The sequence below is a fragment of the Miscanthus floridulus genome, chromosome 1, assembly GCF_019320115.1.
Source record: "Miscanthus floridulus cultivar M001 chromosome 1, ASM1932011v1, whole genome shotgun sequence".
Classification (NCBI taxonomy): Eukaryota; Viridiplantae; Streptophyta; class Magnoliopsida; order Poales; family Poaceae; genus Miscanthus; species Miscanthus floridulus.
Genome location: NC_089580.1, coordinates 195,981,847 through 196,006,438, shown reverse-complemented (window position 1 = coordinate 196,006,438; position 24,592 = coordinate 195,981,847). Strand labels below are relative to the sequence as shown.

Here is a 24,592-nt window from a genome sequence, read left to right as displayed (position 1 = left end):
CAGCGTGCTAATCCTATCAAGGAGTGGCTGGATCGCTTGAATCTCAGCAGGAGACTCAAGCTTCTTGTCCCACCGGTCATTCGCCACGGGACCGGATCCGGAGTGAACAACAAGAGAAGGGATCAAATTGGCAGCGTAAAACCACTCAGCGCGCCAATCCTTGACAGAATCGACCTGGTCATAATCAAAAAACTTGATTTTGAGACCCTGGCGAAACTGAATCCCGCAGCCACCGAGGGCACTGGTTTCCTCGCGGCGGGGTTGAGGTTTCAGGCGAAAGAAAAAACGAAAAAGAGATAGAGAAGGAGGGATCCCAAGGAAGGCTTCGCAAAGGTGAACAAAAATAGAAAGATGGAGAACGGCATTGGGGGTTAGATGGTTCAAACTAACCCCGAAATACCCAAGAAACTGATGAAGGAAGACGGAAGCAGGAAGACAAAGACCAGCGCGGACAAAAGAAACAAAAAGGACGATCTCACCAGGACCCGGGGCCGGAACCCGATGCTCGCCCGGAACTCTCCATTCAGCGATGACTTTGCTTTGGATCAAGCCATCACTAACGAGCTCGCGCAGCTGGTCTTCGCTGGTTGTTGGAGCCGGCCAAACCTTCTGAGCTGCCCTCATGGCCACGAACTCCTGGTTTTCAATCAAAGTCAGTGATGACTCCTCGTCCATGAAGGTCGCCTGAGATTTGCTTGCGGTCTTCTTCTTTCCCATGAACTGGCGGAAGCAACAAAGGCGCTAAGGAGGATGAAGCTAGAATGATGGTGCTCGGGCGATAACGACAATGACGGCGGCGGTTTTCTGAGAACTAGGGTTTAAAGGCAAGAGCTGGGTGACAAGGGAAAGGAAGATAAAAGGTCTTTAAATAGATTTCTCAGTGATACAAACGGCCCATAAGGCCCGTTAAAGCACAGCGTGGGAACGCAACGGTCCATTTACTGACGTAGCTAAAACGACGGAGGGCATGAATCCACACAACGGTACAAACCAACGGGCAGATTTCAGACTTATCCGCGCAGCACCACAACAGGGTTATCAGATAGCTATAAGAACAACTCGTTGAACCAAGATGAAAAAAAAGGGCTACCTCACAAGGAACACAAGAACCCGGTTATGTAAGAAAGAACTCGGTAGTCTCATGAACGACAGGGATCACAACAGAAAAGTCAAAGATAACTCAGAAGACAAGATTCGTTACATTACAAGTGACTTCAAAATAGAAGATTACAAATCATACAAGACCCAACGAACTCGGCACCACGAAAAACAAAGTAGCAAAGAGGAACACGGACACGACTAGGCTCTGGAACGACTACATGTCCCAAATTGCTACTCGGAAGGACAGACCGCCATCAGCTACACTATTTTCTTCAAAGGACGAACGCAGTGCATCCAAGGCGGAAATCGGCAGCACGGCAGGGCAACATGGAGCAGAGAAGGCCGGCGGGCATCTGTCTACCCAAGACCGATGTGATGCTGGATATGGTATTGATCTGCACCGGACGGTCTCAAGACAGGCGACGAGGATCAACCCAGAACTACCGGATGAAGGAACGAAGCCCACATCACAAGACTTCCTCCAACTACCACCACGTACATCCTGGCACAATGCTATCGCGGGATTAGCCTACCTCTAATCCCTATCACAAGACTTCCTCCAGCTACGGCAAGACACACAGAAACTACAAAACATGCCCGGGGGCTGCTCTACTTCACAAACTACCATGTTCATGACCACCAAGGCTTCAACAGAGTATCCAATGAATGAAAACAAGCACTCCGAGACAGTATTTATAGACCAAAGGATCGGCGCACATGGACTAGGAGTACCAACGAAATAAGCCTAACAAAGGACACAGTGAAAAGATAGGACACAATAATGGACGACTCAGGCGAGAAGAGGCAGTACTCGAAGATGGGCATATTCGGAAGAATATACCAGCACAGTACAACCCATGAACAAAAGGCATTTACACTCAACCACCACCATACAACTACATCTGACAACAGCAGACTATCAAAGAATACGCCAAGACCTCGCATCCGAGTTCTTCACAAACAAAACAACACAGATATACGCTCGGGGCCTCAACCAACACCATAGCTTAATCAACACTAAGCTAGGGAGCTTGGCCTTTCATTTTGACTACCCCCCGGAAGCTCGGAACCAAAGACAAAGGACCAAGAATACAAGAAGCTCAAGACTACAACGATGACAACACATCAAGACTCTTCATCCGACTTCTTTTCTAAAAGAGAAGAACTCGGAGAAAGCAGGATACATAGCCATAGAATTTTTAGAAGACAAGAATCAAGACCCTCCAACTTTTTGTTCCAAATAGCAAGAGGCTCGGGGGCTACACTCAGTGAGTGCACTTTTTTTTCGAAAAAGCGCATGTCACCAAAAGACTTCCTCAACGCAGATCACTTCAAGACACTACGACAAAAAGAACCCGGAACGAGCCATATTCGAGTTCTTTTTTCATAAAACTTCAATGAACAATCAGAGCAACTTCAAGACAAGATCCTCCAGCTCCTTGTTCCAAATAGCGAGAGGCTCGGGGGCTACAACCAGGTGGATGTACTTTTTCTTCAAAAAGCACTCACCACTCGAAGATCCCAAGAAGCACTACAAGGATTCACTCCAGAAAGTACTCGGATGACATTTTGTTCCTACTCAACAAGACTTGAAGAAGCAAAGCGAGATTTTCGGAGCTCAACCATGAAGTGCTCGGGGGCTTGTCGATGCGGGACCCATAGGATACCCCGCAAGGGAGAGAGAATATCTAGTCCAACCAGGACTCTCCCCATGTAATCTTAGTAGTATAGCTATTAAGTAATCCTACTAGGAAATCTCATTGTAAACGGACTAGGACTCTGGCCTCCTGACTATATAAAGGAGGGCAGGACTCCTGGGACAAGACACGACCATTGTACAACACAACACTTGACAATCAATCCAACGCAAAGGCTAACGCCGACTGGACGTAAGGTTATTACTCGATCTACGATCGAGGGCCTGAACCAGGATAAATCGACTGTGTCTTGCGTTAACCATCGAGTTCGGCATACGCCAAAGCCTGAACATACTGCCCCGGGTACCCCCGTGGCAGGCTATCGGTGGTAAAACATCGACACGTCCATACGTCTGAATGAAGCAATTGAAAAAGGAAATAGCTAACAGATGATGATGAACTAAAGGGCAGCCGCACATGCTTCCCTAGCTGGCAGGCATGGCAAGTGTGAGCTGCGGACTTTGTACAGCTAAACGGAAAGGAACGCAGCGCGGCGGCAAGCTGGTCGCGGCCTGGGTGTCCCAGATGCTGGTGCCAGAGGTCGACTGAGGCAGTGGTGGCGTGGAGAGCTTGGTGTGCCGGCGGCTGCAGTGGGTAGAGATCGCCCTGGCTATCACATCGGAGCTTCACCTGGTGGGTATGAAGATCCTTTATGGAGAACCCATTCGGATCGAATTCAACAGACACAGCATTGTCACGAGTTAGTGAGCGAACCGAAATAAGATTTTTGATCAAGGAAGGTGTGACAAGAACATTGCGAAGAGCAAGGGAGGAGGAATTAGTGGGAATGGAAGAAGCGGCCAGATGGGTAACTGGCATGGAGGCGCCGTTGCCCACGGTGACCGAACCGGAAGGGGCGAGAGGGTGGACAATATGGAGGTTACCAGGTGCAGAGGCCATGTGCGACGAAGCTCCAGTGTCCAGGAACCAATCAGAGTTCCCAGTGCCAGCCGGTGGAACGCCAGCGCTCGCGAGAGCAGCAAGCAGGGTGTTCGGCTCGTACGTGGGCGGCGTTCCAGGGTAGCCGATGTAGGATCCAGCGGGCGGGGTGCTGTACGACGGCGGGGGCAGCGGCGCGGCGACGAAAGCCTGCTGGTTCGGCGTGCCGGGACGAGGACCGAGCACACCGGACGCTGGCGCGCAGAAGGGCATGGGCCACGCCTAGACCATGCCCTGCCACGGGTTGTAGCCGGCAGCCCACGGAGTGTTGGGGAAGTTGGGCCGCGCGCCCGTAGAGGGTGGACCAGTGTTGGTGGTGGGTGCGCCGCCGTTCTGGCCATTGCCGCGACCGCGACGGCGCCGGCCACGGTTCCCACCGGAGCTGCTGCCGTAGCCGTTCTGGTGGCCGGTGTTGCCACCGCCCGGAGGAGGACCACCATGAGTGCCGCTGGAGGGAGGGACGGCAGAAGAGGATGCACCGGGGTTGGTGGAGCGGGCGCCGCCTTGGGCGACCATGGCGTGCTGCGCCGCCAGCTTGCCGTGTTGGCTCTCGTAGAGCTCCTCCAACAGCAGGAAGGAGCGCGTCGAGAGGAAGGTGTGGGGTGGTTGTTTGGAGGTGATGGTGGAGATGGTGTGGCGGTACTTCCCGTTCAACCCGCGCAGCATGTTCAGGACCTGGGACGGTTCAGACACCATCTGGCCGAGATCGCGCAGCGCGTCGGCGAGCTCCTTCAGCTTGGCGGTGTAGTCGGTGATGCTGAGGTCCCCTTGGTACAGGCTGCGGTATTCGGCCTCCAGGTACACGGCGCGGTGCATCTGGTGGTCACGGAAGAGGTCGATGATGGTGGCCCAGATGGTGAAGGCGGTGGCACCGGGAACGCGCACGATGCGAAGGACATCGCGCGACACCGTGTTGTACATCCAATTAACCAGGCACTGGTAGGTCATGACCCAGTCCCGATCGGCTCGGTTGGCGTTGGTGGGCGCGGCGGCGAGGTGAGACTGGAGGCCGAACTTGCCGACGACGGAGTCAAAGAAGCACCGCCACTCGGGGTAGTTCGGATTGATGATGTCGAGGATCGCCGGGACGTGGGACTTGATGTTAACCGTTTGGAGGGAGACGGGAGCATGGGGTGGGGGTGGTGGTGGCGCGTCGGCGCCGGAGGGATGGACCGGCGCAGTGAAGGAAGCACCGGAGGAGGAGGAGGAAGCAGGGGAACCACCATGGTCGGACTGCTCGAACTCGAACAGGGGATTGACATCCATGGCGGGCAGCGGAAGAGGAGGTGAGCGCTGGGCGACAGGGGATCAAGCCCGAGCTGATACCATAAAGCAGGATTAGATGAACCTCGAATTGTATTGATCTCAAGAGTTCATACTTATACATGTACAGACTCAGCAACCTCTCCTACAAAACTGCTCTACGCGCGGTCATGGCCTGCGGCGTAGCGGCTAAGGCGGAGGCGCGGCGTGCGCGTCGTGCGCGGACGTGCGTGGTGTGCGAGTGCGCGTGCTGACCTTGCGGTCTTACATGCAGTGCGGACACCGGTATACATGGTTCCGTTATCACTCCAAATAGTTATTATAACCAAATTTTAGAGTACAGTTGACTTATGGCAATCCCTCATTGTAACTAGATGGATTGTTAGATGAGAACCGGTGAAATCTACATCACCTATTCTATGCTTGGCACTGGCCTGATGTGTGCCGAAATTGAAGATGACGAAAAATATTCCACAGTACCTTTCCCAGGGGCAAAACGGGAAGCTGTGATTTGTCAAACACACGCCTCTCCTTTGTTCCGTTTCCCTCCTCTTCTCTCTCCGGCTTCCTCTCCGTTTATATGCCTCCACGGCCTCTCCGGCTCTCGCTCTGCCTGCGACGACCAAAACCCCAACGTCGAACCACACCAGCACGCCACGCGCCCGCTGCCACCGCGAATTCCGCCGTCCGTCTCCCACCGCGATGGAGAGAACCATTCAGCCCCGAGCCCTGCGCTTCTGATCTCGCTCGCAGCCAGCAATTCCTCCGCCGAGACCGAGCAGGCACCGACTGCCAACATTTCGTTGGTGCGCTCGGAAGGAGCCGCCGTTCGTGCTCCGAGGACCGAGAGGAGGGCAATGGCGGCGGCGTGGGCCCGCGCGAAGCGCGCGCTCGCCACCAGCCTCTGCGTCAGCATGCCCGCGCGCCAGAGGGCCATCGAGGACGCGCCGCCGGTGGTGGCGGCGGCGGCGGAGGCGCCGTCTTCGGTGTCTGAGGACAAGCTGGAGTCCGCCTCCGTGTCCGTGCGGCGGCTGACGAGCTTTGGGAGCCGGAGCTCGCAGCAGGTGGGGATTCGTTATCGTTTTTTTTTTCCTTCCCTGTTCTTCTCGATTCATGTGGCGTGCCGAATTGTTTGAACCGGAGATGTGGAAGAAATGTCTGCTTTGGCGTTGGATTTCGTCCGGATTTTGGGACAAATCGCCGTGTAAAATTCCGAGCAAAAAAGACGGCGGTTTTGGTTTGGTGCTGGTCAAAGATCCCCATTGACTACTACTATTAACTTTGGAGGTTGATCAAATTGCACATGCTGGCGTGCTCCCTCGTTTTCATCTAGATTCGTTAGTGCTAGGCGTTCCCACCGTTTTATATTGAAGAACTATTAGAGGGAGAAGATAACAAAATCAAAGTAAACAGTACAAACTCGAATTGCGGGGTGGGTTACTCACTGGATTGAATTTTGAAACCAGACATCTCAATAACATACAGCTCAATGATTTTTTTTTACCACGCTGCATTTTTCCTGCAAGCCTATTAGAACTCTGAAGAAAGTTGCATGAGTCATGAGTGCATACAAACGCCCTGTTCGCTTAGGCTTGTTTGGCTTATAAGCCGTACTTTTTCAGCCAACGAACAATATTTTTCTCTCACACCAAATCAGCCAACAATACTTTCAGTCATAGCTTATCAGCCAAGCCCAAGCGGAACATGGCGATGTGGTACAATTTTTAAAACCATAGGCTAACATGTTTCTGTTGATTCACGTGCTGTACGGCTGTAAGGGTTTTCCCTAGTTTTTCCCCTCAAAAACTCTTTTCTGGCTCATACTTTTTTACTGAAAGGGAAAGAGCTCTTTATTGGGCAGCTGCCTGCACCTTGTCTGTCCATGTGTTCTGCTTGGTTGGTGGGTGCAGTGCATCTTATTTGACCCGCAGCTGCTAGGAAAAGTGGAATTTGCAACTAGGATATTCTGTGACATGTACTCACGGTTATAGAGCTTGCCGGATTTCATTGACTTGTAATTTCTAAAGAATAGTTTGCTTCTGATCCTTAATATACAAAACAGGGAAATAAATTTTCATATTGTTACGCATACTCATTGTTAATACTTAATAATAATCAGTAGGGGTTTGCCCCTCCCGTTCTTTTTTTTTAAAAAAAGCATATGTTTATGCCAATCAACTATGATAAATTAGCCTGCTTGTTTGAGAGAAAGAAAGATGCTAAACTAGTCATATGTCATTTTAATGCCTTTCAAGTTGGATGCTCATGCATGTAACTATTAGACCTTGCGGTGCATGCTGTAATCTATTATCTACCCTTAATTTATACTCGAATCTTTAGTATGTCATAACCTTTTGATCAACCATGATAGCTAGCTGTTGTTGAGCATACTACACTTGTCGGCCATGTTTTACTAGCAAGTAGGCATTCCTGTGGTGGTACCAGGATGTGCAACTTGTGGTTCTCAAACTTGTGTTTCAAAAAAAAAAAAAAAAATTGTGTTTCACAACCTTTCTGACTTGGAGGTGTAAAATCCATTTCCAGATCGTCTTTGCAGTTCCCACAGAGTTGTATAAAAATCTGCATTGCTTTCATGTTCTTTAGTGTCTTTGTAAATTCCTGAAAGTACCCTTTTAGGTTTAAGTGCTGTGATGTGGTTAGATATGCAGGAAATACTTCACAAGTCATAGCAGAGTGTATGCCTTTTTGTTAAGTTAGCAAGTTCTGATACTAGACATGTGACCTTTCTTTAATTTTCTTGATTTCAGAAGACATGTGCCATTTGCCTTGGTGGCATGAGATCAGGGCAGGGACATGCCTTGTTCACTGCTGAATGCTCCCACAAGTTCCATTTTCATTGCATCTCTTCAAATATCAAGCATGGAAACCTCATCTGCCCAATTTGCCGTGCTGAGTGGAAAGAACTCCCAGGCGCTCAACCTGCAGATGCCAATTATGGACGAGCTATAGTAAACCCATTAAATTGGCCCCAGGATGAAGGGCACATGGCTGTTGTCCGCAGGCTTTCCCATACATACAGTGGAAACCTGCAGGAGTACCTGCCTTACTTCCGTACTCTGGAGGCAGGCATTTTCAATGATGATGAGCACATAGATCTTCAGTCTGATATGAACGACGAACATAATGCTGTCACTGGTTCAGTTAAAATCAATGCATATTCAGAATTTCCAGCTATTGAACAATCAGTCACCAAGGAGCTCTTTGCTATCTTGATCCATCTCAGGGCTCCAAAATCTTCACACTCAGCGAGCTCCCGTGCACCTCTTGACCTTGTCACTGTGCTTGATGTCAGTGGTAGCATGGCAGGGACCAAAATTGCACTTCTGAAGAATGCCATGAGCTTTGTCATCCAGACCCTTGGACCCAACGACCGCCTGTCTGTGATTGCTTTCTCATCTACAGCACGCAGACTCTTTCCTCTTCGGCGAATGACATTACCCAGTAGGCAGCAAGCCTTGCAAGCTGTCAGTTCCCTTGTTGCAAGTGGTGGCACCAACATTGCTGATGGGTTAAAGAAAGGTGCTAAAGTGATTGAGGACCGTCGGTTGAAGAATCCTGTTTGCAGTATCATTCTTCTCTCTGATGGTCAAGACACATATACACTCCCTTCTGACAGGAATCTACTAGATTACAGTGCCCTTGTCCCACCTTCAATCCTTCCTGGAACAGGCCATCATGTCCAGATCCACACCTTTGGTTTCGGCTCAGATCATGATTCTGCTGCCATGCATGCTATTGCTGAGATCTCCAGTGGCACATTTTCATTTATCGATGCAGAAGGGTCAATCCAAGATGGATTTGCTCAGTGTATTGGTGGCCTCCTGAGTGTTGTGGTTAAGGAGATGCGGTTGGGCATTAATTGTGTTGACAATGGTGTGCTACTGACTTCCATCAAGTCTGGTGGGTATACAAGTCAAGTTGCTGAAAATGGACGTGGTGGTTCAGTTGATATTGGTGACCTGTATGCAGAAGAAGAGAGGGGGTTTCTGCTCACTCTACATGTCCCAGCTGCACAGGGACAGACTGTGCTGATCAAACCAAGCTGTATGTATCATGACGCTATCACTATGGAGAACATCGAAGTACATGGTGAGGAAGTAAGAATTCAGCGCCCTGAACATCATGTGGACTGCAAAATGTCTCCTGAGGTTGAGCGTGAGTGGCACCGTGTTCACGCCACAGAGGACATGTCTGCCGCACGGGCTGCAGCTGAGGTAGGTGCTTTCTCTCAGGCCGTGGCAATCCTCGAAGCCCGTAGGAGGATACTGGAGTCACAAGCAGCACAATCTTCAGACAACCAGTGCCTGGCGTTGATGACGGAGCTGAGGGAGATGCAGGAGAGAGTGGAGAACCGGCGGAGGTACGAGGAATCAGGCAGGGCTTTCATGCTGTCCGGCCTGAGCTCACACTCATGGCAGAGAGCAACTGCACGTGGGGACTCAACAGAGATCACTACCACTATTCATACCTATCAGACGCCATCCATGGTTGACATGCTGCAGCGCTCTCAGATTCTCGAGCCACCCACTGCTGACATGCTGAACCGCTCCCCAACTGTGGCGCCTTCACAGAGGTCTCCACATAGGTTCAGCCGGTCATCCAGGTCCAGGACAACAAAATCCTTCTCTGAGCAACTCCTGTGATGCATCCTGATCATGACGCAGGTCTAGCTATAACTGTCAAAATATTAGGTGAATGTAAACTGTCCATTTTTTAGTTTGTTCCTACAGCTGATACTTCCATTTTCAGTATTCTATAGCAGATACGGGGCTAGAAGTCCTGGGATATAAATTGGTTTGGTGTACATGGTTGAAATTTGGAAAGGATTTTTTTTCTGTACATAAACTTGTCCCTTGAATTCTGGTCAATAAGCACAAGCTAGTTTTGGGGGTGAAATCATTTGGGTATATTTCTTTTAGGCTATATAAAACAGTCTGAATCTGATAGCCTCTTCGGATCTTGTTTCTTACGCCTGATTCGCTCGTTTAAAGAGCTACTGCAAATCAAGTTCAGTCTATGCAGATTCCATAGTATTAAACCATAAGTACTTGTCGGAACATGTTAACCAAAGTTTGATAAACTTTCAATTCTAGATATAGAATAGAACCTGAACTTCCAGTTCGTGCCTGATTTTGCTGGTGCTGTTCAGCCTTTAGTAGACAGACTGTCCGTGTAAGCTAAGGGAACTCACTAAGAATGCAGATTCTGTTAAGATGTTGTACTGACAGGTGCATATATAACATAACACCTTGACCTTCCCCATGCAATTTTGTCAAGTACTAGGAGTTAGGCACTCAGCAGTTGTTGTTGTAATTTTTCTTGACAAAGTTTGAGCCCGATAAACTGGTGCAGATAATAATAAATACATGCTAAAACATGATCTTGATTCTTGAAACCAAAGTTACACATGAAGGTATTTCAACCTTGTAACAGGATAGCATAAACAGAGGGCCCTTTGATACAATGCCACTTGCTCATGGTTCATGGGTAAAAGAAAAAAACATGAAGCATGATCAACTATTCTCATAGGAAAATTAGCATGTCTCTACTACCGCTAGCAGTATCCTTGCCTTGCAGCAGCTGAAACCTGAAGAACCTCCTCTTCCACTTTCTTTTCTTTACACTGGCATACACACGCACACGTACGTACTAGCCGGCTAGTAGCCGCCTCCGCTGGAGCCGTCGCCGTCGCCGCATCCATCCCCGTCCACCAGCCTCCACAGGCTATCCCACAGCATCGCATCGTCGTCGGCCGGGAGCGCGCAGCACTGCTCCGGCACCAGCACCGGCGACACTGGGCTGCAGTAGCACTCCCCCGTGCTCTGCAGGCTGTCCATCATCGCCATCATGGCCTGGCGATCAGGCTCCGGCGGGCTCTGCTGCTCCAGCTGCTGCTGGCTCTGCTGCTGGAGCAGCAGCTGCTGCTGTTGGTGCTGTTGCTGCTGCTGTTGCTGCTGCTGCAGGAGCTGCAGGCTCTGGAGGTACTGGCGGCGCTGCTCCTGCTGCTGCAGCTGGTACTGGTGCAGCAGCTGCGCCCGGGCGCGCCGCGACGGCCGGGCCTTCTTGAAGTGCGTCCGCCAGTAGTTCTTGATCTCGTTGTCCGTCCTCCCCGGCAGGCACCGCGCGATCGCCGACCATCTGCACGCACGCGTCACCACGACGACACGTTTCAGTTTTCCCTTCCCAGCAAGGTTAGGCGCCGCCCACCAACGAGCCGGCGCACACGATAGATGATGGGATGAAAAAGATCGATCAGCTACAGTTCCGGAGAGGAATCTAATCTGCTACAGTGTGCTCCACACTCTAGGCTCTATCTAGTTCGCATGTACATGCATCTCACATCATTGTATTACTGACTGATGCATGTGTGTATTCATCAATCATCATTGTGTACGTCGTATGCGTACGTGTACTTGCCTGTTGCCGAGCATGGCGTGCAGCTGGAGGATGACGGTCTCCTCGTCGGGGGTGATCTTCCCCCGCTTGAGGTCCGGCCTGAGGTAGTTCACCCACCGCAGCCGGCTGCTCTTCCCGCTCCGGCGCAGCCCTGTGCCATGGCCGCCGATCGTCAGCAACAACGCCGGTGGCGAACACACACTCAAAACACACTTGCCATGCAGCACACATACACTACAATACATACCTGTGAGCTTGGCGACGGAGTTCCAGCTGCCCTCGCCGTGCTGCTGCACGTACTCGGTGAGCAGCCTGTCCTCCAGCGCCGTCCACGGGCCCTTCCTCCACCCCTCCTGCAGCATCAGGCTGCTGATCGCGTCCATGCCGCCGCCTTAGTTTGCCTAGCTAGCGCTGGTTAGCTATATATATATGACACTAGTAAGCTCTATCTATATATGATGACTGCAGCAGCTAATCTATTAGCTATCTCTATGGAGTGCTGGGCTCTCTCTGGTTCCCGGCTTGTATGACAGCTAGAATCTGGGCGGCCATGCTCGCCATTTATACGAGCTCGCAAGTTGGGGCTTGGGAGCTGTGGAGCGGACGCGATGGAAGAGTAACAATTCCACTCCCACTTGGCTAAGCTTCCTCAGGATATTATTATATTATTACATTGTCTCTGCCCCTGGGAAAGAGCTCACCCTACTAGAATGTTGTGTGGTGATGATGCAATGCGAGATGCAGCGATCGAGTGAGCTAGTAGTCTTGCTGAAAAGCATCTTAGCGTGTTGCCTCGTCAGCTAGCTAGCTTATTATTCTATTGCAAAATTCCTGATCAATCATGCCTTCCGATCTTTTATTCTGAAAAAAAAGTTCATCCCTTACGTGCGTGATGGTTATCGATCTATCAGGTTCAGAATATGTAGACTTTCCTCGTGTACAATGAATGGCAGTATAAACTAAACTAAGGGTAGACCGTATTTAGATATGGCGTTGCTGGTGGCCTAAAATAGTAGTTAAGTGATGCAACACAGTTGGGTTTGTAAAAGTAGTAGTAGTATATGCTGTGCGTGCAAGTCACTGGACAGTGGGCCGGGGCCCCTCAGAAAGAAGGAAATGATCTGTCAGAGCGAGGCTGATCAATGCAAGGGAACATAGGGTAGTTAGTTTAATCGTTATGAGATTGCCTGTCCCTGTCCCTGTTCAATTTCCTGAATCTCTTGCTGGATGATTACCATGATGGGGCATGGGCTCTGAAGTCTGAACTCTGAACTACTAAATGTCCAGGCCGGTGCACGCATGCTGAATTGCTGGCAACCGGCATATTATGTTTTTCTACGCGTGTGCCAGTGTCAGTTTGCAATTAAGCAAAATGCAAGCTGATTGGTGTCCAAACACACACTGCGAAGACTGGGGACTGAGCTGCTACTGAAAGTCTGAAACTGGAGGGTCAAATGAAACGAAAAGGCAAGTCGTCGCTACTCGCTAGGCATGAATATGATTGCAAGTGGAGTGGACGATCTCTCTTTTCCACCAACGTAGAAGGAGTTGAAGCGGTTAAAGTCATATGCATGCATGATCACGGATGCTAATGTTTGCTACTAGTGGTAAATAACAATTTAGAGTCAACTCAAAATGGGTAATTACCAGAAACCGAAAGTGGCCTAACCGCGTAGTTAGACTTCAGACTTTCAGAGCTAGCTCAGCCTGTTCCAGAGTAGACTTCGGATCAAGAACAGCTCCAGCAGTAGTTAATTAAAGTCAGTGAGCTATAGGGACACTCTAGTCCATACTGTGTGAAGAAGTAGGAGGTCGATCAACTGAAAAGGACCTGCTTGTTGACAGGGCTTGATTTTGACAAGAAGCTGAACATCTTTGTAGTGTACAGTATAGACCATTATCTTCAGCCAAGCTCTCATATCTTTTACTTTATATAATGAGCCCTTATATAATCTTGCAAAAAAAGGAGAAGCTTCTCGTTTTTTGACCTCCCAAAAAGAATACAAAACTCTAGACAGCTTTGTCTTTAGTCATGAGTCAAACCGTACAATTTCAAGTTTGATCAAATTTATAAAAAAAGAGTGTCAACATTTATTACTCTAAATAAGTATATTATGAAAATATGCTCAATGAGAAGTCTACCATAAAGAAATGTGGTCCTTCTTTGTGTCGATTTGATCAAATTCAAGAGATACTTTGACATAGTACTATACTAGAGTTGCATTCCTTTTTAGATGGGTGTAAGTATAACATTAAGTTTGTCTCACGATGAAATTTAATAATACCAACCTCTCTATTGTAAATTTATACTTTTTTAGTTATTGATCATCAAAACTAAAACAGTCAATTAGTCTTAACAAAGCTAATAATAAATAGACTTATATTTGAGGAATGAGGTAGATGGAGTAAGCTAACCACTATGGTTTCTCTCACATTGTACTAATAAGAAGCTGATTCAAAGGTACGGTAAGTAGATGCATGATAGCCGTAAGCATCCAGCTGAGGTGCCACGTAGCGAAGGTTACAGCTAAGTTCTCTGGAACATCATGTGCAGAAGATATGCAAGCAATCAGCAGTTAGCACATCCACCAATCCTTGTGATCCGGACCAATCTATCGTACATGCATGCACCCCCTTCTGCTAGCTGCTTGCTGCATGCGCAGGCCGGCCACAACTGCATCTCAAGATGATCAGATAGACGTACAACGAAAAAGGGCGTCTCCCAGACAGTCGAATATGGCCTCGAAAAGGACCCGATTATTTAAACAGACACACACACAAACACACACACAGAGAGAGAGAGAGAGAGAGAGAGAGAGAGAGAGAGAGAGAGAGAGAGAGAGAGAGAGAGAGTCGAATATGGAGGCGGCAGTGGCTGCTGCAGTGCAGCTCTAGCTCCATTGTTGTTAGGCCACCGCTGGCGTTGGTGTCCAGCAAAACACGGCATCCGCTGGCTTTAGAGGAATAAGAAATGGCGCGCTTGTACACCTACATGTTGTGCGCGTCCACATCCCCGGAAAGCATGCAGGAGCAGCAGGGCGCGAACGCGAACATGAAAGGGGACTGCATGGACCTAATTGAACTCGATCGATCGAAAGTAACTGGAAAACGTGTTCCTTCGACGATGCTACTGTTGTTGTTTGACCGCACACCTGTCCGCGGCTCACAGGCCGGAGCCAGGCCTAACTCCTTCCCGTGACCGACCGATCGATCGATCGATTTATCTGGTGATGAGATGATCTTTGTTGTAGCTCGATGGCTACTGCCCTGTCCTGGCCTGATGCATGCTGCTGCTTTAATCTGTTTGTGCTCGAGTCAGACTGACTCCAGGCCAGCGGCGTCAACCATACCCTAGCTATCACCACCAAGCTTTATAAGGTACCACGCTAGCAATATAGCAACTTTAATCAGTTTCTTCGTCAGGCAAGGAGCGACAGCTAAAGTCATTTTTTTTAATCTGATGTAGTACATACGAATGTATATGTGGTATATATGGTGTAGTGTCCATGTCTAGAAGAAACCAATGCAAAGTCTGAAAATGCTCTCTGTCTGATAGATCTCCCGGCCATCTCTCCAAATGTAAAGAGCCAAGTGTAACCTCCGATCAGGCTGAATTCTCTTCTCTCGACCTCGACGTCCACGTCCCTGTATAACTCTATTAATTAATCTTCTGAATGAAGTGTCTAGATATTCTTATATTATCCCGTTATCCGAATAATTACAATAGGTTTAACTTACTAGAGTTGATCACTAGTATTTCGTTTTCTTGTGTTATTGTGGCGTGTTTTGCATGGAAGAAGGGCTACTCCGGCCGGCCGGAGAATATATTGACTGAACACTCAAGTCACAGACAAATATGACATCCATGCATGAATCTCACGCAACAGCAAAGTGATCCGGAGCGCACTAATGCACTTAGTATTACCACGTGGGCGTTTCAGGCGGACTCAGAAATGCAATTTCCGTTCCTTTTTTAGGGAGAGGTGAGTAAAGCTACAATTTTTCTTAAACTTTGATGAAATTTGAAATCTTTCAGTGGAAACTGTACAGTCTTTAGGCTGCAGGCGCGTCCAGAAAAAGATAACCTTCATCTCCATGCATGCTCCATGCATATTGTCATGTGGATATTTCTCAGGCTTGAGTAAATTAATTTGGCCCCTCTATGCATATGCATGACAGTTAAACGCCGTCCAAACCTAGCTAGCTTGATGCATGACTAGTGACTACTAGTAAATTCAGGACATAGATCCTCACTTCAATAGTAAATTGGTTTCCAAGATTTCGTTCCCCATTCGAGGTGATCTACCTGCTGTAAAGTGTGCCTTTTGATGGCCCCCTTTATTCCCCAAAGAGGAAGAGAGAGAGCGCAAGAAACTCCCGCATAAAACAAACTCAAGATCGATCTGATCAAATCCGACTGTTAAATTAAAAAAAAAATCTCAATACGACCACACCGTTTCTTTCACCAGCAGGCTCCAGGTGGCACTTGTCTGTAGCAGCCCAGGATTTAAAATATGCAGATGCAGCATCAGCAGGAGATATTGTCCAAGCTGCTTGCAATAGTCCTGCATGCTGCGGCTAAGTGGTGGCTTGACAGCGGCCACGTAACCTATGATGTCGCACCACATACAGCTAATATGCTCCTCCTCCTCTTTACGCGCGGCAGGGGCAGGTGTTAAAAGGGCTCCCCTGCTGCTGCACTGTAGCCGCGGCAGGGACAGACGCCGAAAGGCTCCCCTACCGCACTGTAGCCATAGCAGAGGCAGGCGTCAAATTCAGTCATGTTATCACATCTAGTCACTGTAACAGCATGGCAACCTAATGGTCCCGTTCGCTAGTCTGAAACTGACTGAAAACACTGTTCTGGCTGAATTGTTGTAAGAGAAAAACACGATTCCGGCTGAAAAAACAAGCCGAACAAGCCGAATATAGGGTAAGTCGAACAAGGCCAATATATCTATATACTAGAATTAGATAGGTAGAGTTGTATATATAATTTCCCATTGCAACTCAGTAAAGTGAGCGAGTTCAGTTTTGTCATCTCTTCTGTAGAGTTTCGGCCAACGCTGGTGTTTGTGCTGTGTGCGCGCGCTCTGTTCTCCCTCCCTCTCCTACCTCCAGCCATACTGTGTGTGCGAGAATGCCAGTGACCGGTCGGCTCAACCGTGCGGGAGATCCCGGACCCAATAAGTGGTATCAGAGCCATACAAGCATCGTCGTCGGACTAACCGTTGACGATGACGGATGTTTGGAGATGGACGACAGCAACGGCGCTGCTGTGGCTGCCCAGCCACGACAAGAGGTCGTCGTGCGCACGGTGCGGGAGGTCAGCGGCACCAGTTGGCCGACGCTGACTCGCACCAACTATGGTGAGTGAACGGTGACCATGAAGGTCAAGCTCAGAGCCGGACGGCTCTAGAATGCCATTGACAAGGGCACCGATAACGAAGAAGATGACATATCAGTGTTGGAGGCTATCCTCGCTGCTGTGCCAGCAGAGTACAGGGAGCCGTTGGGGGCGAAGAACTCTGCTAAGGAGGCGTGGGAGGCCATCTGCAGCAATGTGAGTCGGCTCCGACCACGCAAAGAAGGCGTCGGCCCAGCTGCTGAAGCAGAAGTACGTCACCCTCAAGTTCAAGGATGGTGAGTCGGTGGAGGACTTCTCTCTCTGCCTGCAGTCGCTCATTAGCAAGCTGAGGAGCCATGGTGTCACCATCGATGAAGAAGAGACGGTCTCCAAGTACCTCCACTCCGTGTCGGTGAAGTACATCCAGATCGCTCTCTCCATAGAGACAATGCTGGACTTATCCACCCTCACTATTGAGGATGTAACAGGTCGTCTACAGGCGGTGGACGAGCGCATGGAGCAGGCCACAACAACGACGGACAGTGGCAAGCTGCTGCTGACAGAGGGGGAGTGGGCTGCCTGGATGAAGGAGAAGAAGTCCGGGGAAGTCTCCTCCAGCCGCGGTGACAATGGCAAGCTTCGCGGCAAGGCTTCTTCGGGGAAGAAGAAGAAGAAGGTCGACCCCAACGCCTGCCGGCACTACGGGAAGACCATTGGGCAAAGGAGTGCCCAAATCACAAGCAGGAGAAGAAGGTTGAGGCTCATTTAGCGCGGGCTGATGAGGATGATGAGGCCACTCTCCTGATGGCGATGTTCTATGCACTACACGATATTGAGGCAAAGGAGAAGGGAGAGGTGATGGCGGTGGAAGGGCACGGCAAGGCTCTAAAGGCTGTCAACCTCGACGAACTGTGCGCCCAAGTCCACCATAGACATGTGGGCAGCGAGCAGGAGCAGCGGTGGTACCTAGACTCCGGCGGCAGCAACCACATTATGGGCTCTAAGGAAGCCTTCTCTGAGCTCAACGCCAACGTGACCGGCATGGTAAAGTTCGGTGACGGCTCAAGGGTGATGATCCGAGGGCACGGCACCATCATCTTTAGGTGTCAAAACGACGAGCACCACGTGCTGACGGATGTATATTATATCCCACAGCTACGTTCAAGCATCATCAGCATTGGCCAGCTGGATGAGCGTGGCAGCGAGGTACTGATTAAGGATGGCGTCCTCAGGATCAGGGACTGGGAGCAGCACCTTCTTGCTAAGGTGAAGAGGTCCTGGAACCGGCTATACCTGCTCGACTTGAAGGTGGAGCAGCCGATGTGCCTGGCAGCATGGCACACCGAGGAGCCATGGCTGTGGCATGCCTAGTTTGGCCATCTCAGCTTCGACGCGCTCGGTCAGCTAGAGAAGATGGTCTGAGGGCTGCCCCACATCAAGCACGCATGCGAGCTGTGTGACAGCTGCCTAGCCAGAAAGCAGAGGAGGCTATCGTTCCCAAAGGTGGCCAAGTATCGTGCGGCGGATGCTCTCGAGCTCGTCCACGACGATCTCTACTGGACAATCACGATAGCCACAAACAGTGGTCGGCGGTACTTCCTCCTGCTCGTGGATGATTGCAGTCACTATATGTGGCTGCAACTCTTGACGAGCAAGGATGAGGCGGTGGAGGCGATCAAGAAGTTTAAGGCGCGTGCGAAGGCGGAGAGTGGCAAGAATCTACGCGTGCTGCGGACTGATCGTGGTGGCGAATTCACTTCAGTAGAGTTCGTTGCATACTGCATGGGTCAGGGTGTGGTGCAACACCACACCGTGTCGTACTCGCCATAACAGAATGGCGTGGTGGAGCGATGGAACCAGACGATGGTCGGCATGGCTCAATCCATGATGAAGGCCAAGAGCATGCCGGTAAGGTTTTGGGGTGAGGCGATGACCACGGCGGTGTTCATCCTCAACCGTGCGCCCACAAAGGCCTTGAAAGGCATGATGCCGTTCAAAGCTTGGTATGGGCACAAGCCGAGCGTGTCCTTCCTCCGGACATTTGGCTGCATCGGCCACGTCAGGAAGACGAAGCCGGTCCACACCAAGCTGGAGGACAGGAGCACACCGATGGTGCTCCTAGGCTACGAGGAAGGTACCAAGGCGTACCGGCTCTATGACCCACGCAAAGGCAAGGTGGCTGTCTCACATGACATCGTGTTCGACGAGAAGGTGGCCTAGGACTGGGATAGTCCGGGCATGGGGGAAGCTAGCGGCTTGACCAACACCTTTTGTCGTCGAGCACTTGGTCATCCATGGTGGTAGAGACGCTAGAGAGGAGGAGCCGACCATTCCAGCAATAGAGCCAAGCATGTAACACCCTCGGTGTTACGCCTTAATCAAAATATTAAACCATGTCATGAGCATCATGTTTATGTATTATTGCATGTGGTAAATGAGAAATTAAATTTTATTGCACTAATTCTCAAATTGAGCTCTAATTTATTCCTTGTCCAAGTTGTCCTTCCAGCATGTCATCTCTCTCCACGTGGGAGCTCCTTAGCCACAAAGTCAAATGATAAATTATTGTCATTCACTAATTATTAGCATACCACTTGGCAAGATTTTTTATCTCCATCAATCTCGCGACGCGCCACTGTCATCTCTCGTTGTTCTAATTATCCCGCCTTTACTTCGCTTGCTAATCACCTTGAAAAATCATCAGTGCACGACGCGCTACCACTGCCATAGTGTGTCGCACACGCTACGCATTAATCTCACTCACAAGTTCGACCGACGAGCATGCCGCTCGCTCACTGCTTTGCAAACACGGTGCACGCACCCAACATGTCAGAACGGTACCAGTGCAGATTTTTCCTCACGTCAGAACTGGAGCAGCGAAGATTTTCCATACGCCGGCACTGTAGCAGTGTAGGAAACAATGTGCACGCGCGGAAAACACTGTTCACGTGTGGAAAGCACTGTTCACGCGCAGAAGTTACTGTTCACCCGAGGAAAAATCTCCTTAGCCAGTGGAAAATGTTGTTTATCCATGCAGCACGTCGTTCCCGCGGTACTTTATTACCTTTAAGCAAGCTAGTTTAGCCACTAATCTTATGACGCGTCGTTGTCGCGTCTTTGCTTCTCCATTCCTGCGTCTCCTGTCTTTAAAAGGATACGTCGAGCTATTTCGCTCCGCTGCTCACTTGCTTCTCTCGAATCAAGTTTCTCTGTTCTTACCCGTGAAAGCTGTGTCTATCGATTTCTCCTGAGCTGCAATAATCAGCCGAGGTAGCTAGTCTATAATTGATCTTTTCATTCTCTAATGTTTCCTTGACCTGTGGTCTTCTTCCCCATTAATTCCTTGACCTGCATGAATGAACCAGCACCCCACCGCCAAGCACGTTCAGCCCAAAGCACACTCCAGTCCTTACGTGCTCGTAAGTCCAAGACCACTCAAAGTTCAATCCTTGAATTAATTCTCTCATGACCAAAGACCACACCACCACACACGGCACGGAGCCAGAGGACAACCCTGCCAACTCGTTCATGCTTCCTGACTACTTGGCTTGTCATGACCACCCACAACCAGTGCTATAAATGGTTCTGCTCCGCTCCACGCGGGGCAAGCATTTGCTAAGCTCCCTGGTGTCTCTCCTCTTGCATTGCCTCCGCACATCGATCACCGTAGGTGGCACTTCATCCAATTCTAAGGTAGCTAGCCTGTAAGAATTCCTTCATTCTTCTTCTTATTTTCTTGACTCGCGGTCTCATATAGTAATTCTAGACCCACAGTCATGTGCAAGTCAACAAGTTCAATTGCGTGATTAGCCTCCTCCAATTATATCATTTTCTTCATCTCTAGAGCTCATTTGAATTTATTTATTGATTGTGAAATAAATTTTGTTAGATTCCTAAATTCATGATCTATCTGTTAGTGTAATTAGTTCGTATAGTTCACTGATACCTTTAGGATTACTTTATTATTTTGAAATGCTCGTTATGGTTATTTAGAGAATAAATTTTTATGATGCATGGTAGCTAGTGCACCTTGTTTTATTATATATATAGTAAATTGATATTAACAATAAGGATGCCTTTAGTTGCTAAGATAATACATGAAATATTTCATACTTGTTTAGTGGGAATAATAGGTAACTTTGCGTATTAGTCATTAGAGTTAGCTTAGTAGCTTGGTAGATGTATTCTTATTTTAAGAGTTGCGGTTGCCTATATATTAATTATTGCATCATCATCACTGCATGCATATAGAGGACGAGCCACTGGAGATCGTGACATTCAGCGAGCAGGAGTACGATGAAGTCATCGAAGAGTACGAGGAGATCCTCGTGCAGGAGGACGTTCCGGAGCCACTCGTCACTGACTTTGCTGACACCGCGCCGGCCCAAGGCAAGCCCCGGTGCATAACCCCTATTTTTAAATGATCACTGAATATATTTATATGATATGCATTTACGTTACAGGTATTTTATGGAAGCTACATGCATAAATATATCCACCATGAGTCCTACTAGTACAGGTCGAGTAGCTGCTATGCTCAGGATGTCGGTAGCGTGAGTAACCTGTCGTTACTCGCAAATAGGTGATTAAACTATGATATCATGATGAAATAATGGAAAGGAAAATGGTGACCGGACAGGGATGTGGATTTGGTACTGGTGGGTGTGAGGGGTTGTGTCCTGCGGCCAACAAGGCATAGCCCAGTTACACTTTTTCCCTGTCTGTGTCGATTAAGGACCGGTCGTTGCATATGACTCTAGGCAAGTCACAGATTATTGTCCCGAGCACATACTTGGGTATGGGCGCAGGGAAGGCTTGCTGCTCTCTTGTCGCGGATCTGGCTCTTTCCGAACCGACTGATGGGAAGAGGAGGTGGTGGAGGTCCTTGCACCGCACTGAGTCCGGGACTCAGGATGTGGGGGCTTGGAGTCCAAGTTTGGACGGGGACCTGGACACCCGGGACAGGAGAGTGGTGGGTTAGTCCTGCTTGTGCCTGGAGTACAAGCGGGGCGTGTGTCTTCGGGGCACCCAGCTGGGCACATTGATTCGCGAATCGCCAGGTTATCCGGTATGGCTTGTCTGCGGTTTAGCACCATAGTAAGAACTGAAAGTTGAAAGGAGAAGAAATGGAACTGATTGCTCAACTCTTGCTTGAAAGTAGAACAGGCTTATATAGATTGACTAGATGAAAACTTAATACGGCTGATGATAATAATGTATCAATAAGGACTCACTATTAGTATTGCTTTTTGCTAAAAGAGAACCAGCAAACCATAAAGCCTAGCATATTCCTTGGAGTCGGGAAAGTATTCCCACTATCGAATAAGTCTTGCGAGTACATTGTGTACTCAGGGTTTATTTACCCCTGTTGCAGGTGACGCTTGAGGAGTTCCTTGTGTGGAGGATCCATCTGGTGGGCTCAGACGGAATCCTCGTTATCTTTTCGCTAGATGTTATCTTTTAATATTCCGCTGTTTATCATTCCGCACTCTGTATTTGGTATTGTAATAATGTACTTTTCAAGAAACTCTAATGTATGAGATAGACTTGTGTTGTAACTCGTTTTCATTATTGGATCCTTGGGAAAAATGTGGATCTTTCGGGTTCTCCCTTAGGGTGTGCCCGACGGACACCGCTCGCTGTAGTTACTTTCGGGGTGCTTAGTGTCTGATGGAAGACGAGCGCCTTCGTAAGTACGCTATTTCGGGTGGTTCTGCCACAAAGCACTCCTAGGGTGGTGCCGAGCACACCAAGAGGGATGCCGAGCACTCTAGGAGTGGTGCCGAGTGGTCCTGCAGTGGTGCTGACCACTTTAGGACGGGTGCCGAACGCTCCTGTAGCAGAGCCGAGAGGTCTTGCAGTGGTGCCAACCACTCCAAGACTAGTGCGAAGCACTCCTGCAGTGGTGCCAACCACTCTAGGAGTGGTGACGAGCGGTGCAGGAGTAGTGCCGAGCACTGCAGCGGGGGTGCTGAGCGCTCCAAGTGCTATGCTGACCACTTTGGGGAAACAGGGGACTCCATTGACACTGATTGAGTTCGCCTCACCTCCAAGCGACATCACTGAGTTTGTGGATGCCTTTCATGATGGTGAGGAGGTGCGGTTCCGTAGGCTGGACGACATCGTTGGCGGCATAAGGTCCTCAGCCCTGGCAGGTCGGCTGCTATATGACCTAGAGCTGCTTCTCATCAGTGCAGAGGAACAACCCACGTTCACGCTGGCCGAGCGTGATGCAAATTAGCGATGGGCGATGCTAGAGGAGATGAAGGTGATCGAGGAAAACGAGACTTGTGAGCTCATCGATCCACCTCCAGGATGTCGTTCGATTAGCCTGAAGTGGGTGTACAAGGTCAAGCGGGACGAGCGTGGCGCCATTGTCAAGCACAAGGCATGCCTCGTCGCTCGAGGCTTTGTCCAGCGTGAGGGCATCGACTTTGAGGAAGTCTTTGCGCCGGTAGCGCGCATGGAGTCTGTCCGACTACTGCTGGCTTTGGCAGCAGCGAAGGACTAACACGTCCATCACTTGGACGTAAAACCGACCTTCCTCAACGGTGAGCTAGCAGAGACGGTCTTTGTTAGGCAACCTTCGAGTTTCACCATTAAGGGAGCGGAGCACAGGGTGCTCCGACTGTGCAAGGTGTTCTATGGGCTACGACAGGCCCTGCGAGCGTGGAACGCCAAGCTTGACACCACGCTGGGCAAGCTTGGGTTCATGCGGTGCGCAACCAAGCACACACTCTATACACGGCGACGGGGGAAGGAGGAGCTCATCATCGGCATGTATATGGATGACTTGATCATTACTGGCGCGCTTACGGAGGACATCGACAGCTTCAAGCGTGAGATGGCAGCTCATTTTCGAATGAGCGATCTCAGCGTGCTCTCCTACTACCTCGGCATCGAGGTGAGATAGGGGAAGGATGCGCTTATGCTCGGTCAGAGCATGTACGTCTCGAAGCTGTTGGAGCGGAGCGGCATGGCTGAGTGTAAGCCATGCGTAACTCCGATGGAGGAGCGGCTGAAGCTGACGAAGACCAGTACCGCGGCGAAGGTAGATGCAACACTCTACCGGAGCATTGTCGGTGGTCTGTGCTATCTAGTCCATACGAGGCCGGACATTACGTTCGTCATGGGCTACGTCAGCCGCTTCATGGAGGATCCTCGAGAGGATCACTGGGTCGCGGTGAAGCGGCTGCTGCGCTACGTCAAGGGAACGGTGGATCAAGGGATCGTCTTCCCTAAGACCGGCAAGAGTGGGCCCACTGTGTCCAGCGATGCAGACGTGGCGAGGGACATCGACGGATGGCGGAGCACCTCTGGCGTGCTCGTCTTCCTCGGGTCGGCTCCAATCTCATGGCTATCGCTGAAACAGAAGGTGGTGGCGTTGTCCACGTGCGAGGCAGAGTATGTGGCGGCGACCACAGCGGTGTGCCAAGCTGTGTGGCTGCACCGGCTGCTGGGCGAGTGACCAGTGTGGAAGCTCACCCACCAACACTGATGGTGGACAACCAACCCGCCATCGCCCTCGCAAAGAATCCGGTTCTCCACGACCGGAGCAAGCACATGGACGTCAAGTTCCACTTTCTCAGGGACTGTGTCGATGGAGAGCAGATCGTCATCGAGTTCGCGAAACTGGTTGGCAACTCACGGATGTCCTCACCAAGCCGCTCGGCCGTCTTCGGTTCACGGAGCTGAAGAAGATGATCGGCATGGTGGAGGTTCTAGGGTTAGCAGTAGGATTAGAGAAAGAATTATAAAGTAATCTGTTGCTCCCTCTCTATATGCGCGGCAGGGGCAGACGTCGAAAGGGCTCCCCTGCTGCTTTACT

The 24,592-nt window shown here is 49.9% G+C and overlaps 4 protein-coding genes across 5 annotated transcripts; 2 read left to right on the top strand and 2 right to left on the bottom strand.

The window, feature by feature from the left end:
• Positions 1–3,959: 3,959 nt before the first annotated feature.
• On the bottom strand, positions 3,960–5,003 carry LOC136469600 (uncharacterized). Its single transcript, XM_066467728.1, has one exon. The coding sequence runs from the start codon at positions 5,001–5,003 to the stop codon at positions 3,960–3,962; it is 1,044 nt and encodes a 347-aa protein (XP_066323825.1).
• A 572-nt stretch (positions 5,004–5,575) lies between these two features.
• LOC136449470 (E3 ubiquitin-protein ligase WAV3-like) lies at positions 5,576–9,903 on the top strand. Of its 2 annotated transcripts, none has more exons than XM_066449523.1 (2): positions 5,576–6,064; positions 7,772–9,903. In XM_066449523.1, the coding sequence occupies exons 1-2, from the start codon at positions 5,858–5,860 to the stop codon at positions 9,662–9,664; spliced, it is 2,100 nt and encodes a 699-aa protein (XP_066305620.1). In that variant the 5' UTR covers positions 5,576–5,857; the 3' UTR covers positions 9,665–9,903. The 2 variants fall into 2 exon arrangements, with proteins under 2 accessions (XP_066305620.1, XP_066305611.1); XM_066449514.1 differs by having other exon boundaries at positions 5,577–6,064; positions 7,769–9,903.
• A 483-nt stretch (positions 9,904–10,386) lies between these two features.
• LOC136449483 (transcription factor WER-like) lies at positions 10,387–12,026 on the bottom strand. The gene is made up of 3 exons (XM_066449533.1): positions 11,665–12,026; positions 11,439–11,568; positions 10,387–11,159 (listed from the first exon to the last, which is right to left on the bottom strand). Exons 1-3 carry the CDS (start codon positions 11,798–11,800, stop codon positions 10,679–10,681), a joined length of 747 nt encoding a protein of 248 aa, XP_066305630.1. The 5' UTR covers positions 11,801–12,026; the 3' UTR covers positions 10,387–10,678.
• An 11,744-nt stretch (positions 12,027–23,770) lies between these two features.
• Positions 23,771–24,232, top strand: LOC136469582 (secreted RxLR effector protein 161-like). The gene has a single exon (XM_066467718.1). The coding sequence runs from the start codon at positions 23,771–23,773 to the stop codon at positions 24,230–24,232; it is 462 nt and encodes a 153-aa protein (XP_066323815.1).
• Positions 24,233–24,592: the final 360 nt, after the last annotated feature.

Coding starts and splice junctions, on each gene's coding strand:
- LOC136469600 (XM_066467728.1), bottom strand. CDS start 5,003: ATGGATGTCAATCCCCTGTTCGAGTTCGAGCAGTCCGACCATGGTGGT.
- LOC136449470 (XM_066449514.1), top strand. CDS start 5,858: ATGGCGGCGGCGTGGGCCCGCGCGAAGCGCGCGCTCGCCACCAGCCTC. Junction 6,065..7,768: donor GGAGCCGGAGCTCGCAGCAG/GTGGGGATTCGT, acceptor TCTTGATTTCAG/AAGACATGTGCCATTTGCCT.
- LOC136449483 (XM_066449533.1), bottom strand. CDS start 11,800: ATGGACGCGATCAGCAGCCTGATGCTGCAGGAGGGGTGGAGGAAGGGC. Junction 11,569..11,664: donor CTCCGTCGCCAAGCTCACAG/GTATGTATTGTA, acceptor GCCATGGCACAG/GGCTGCGCCGGAGCGGGAAG. Junction 11,160..11,438: donor CACGCCATGCTCGGCAACAG/GCAAGTACACGT, acceptor GCGTGCGTGCAG/ATGGTCGGCGATCGCGCGGT.
- LOC136469582 (XM_066467718.1), top strand. CDS start 23,771: ATGGAGGAGCGGCTGAAGCTGACGAAGACCAGTACCGCGGCGAAGGTA.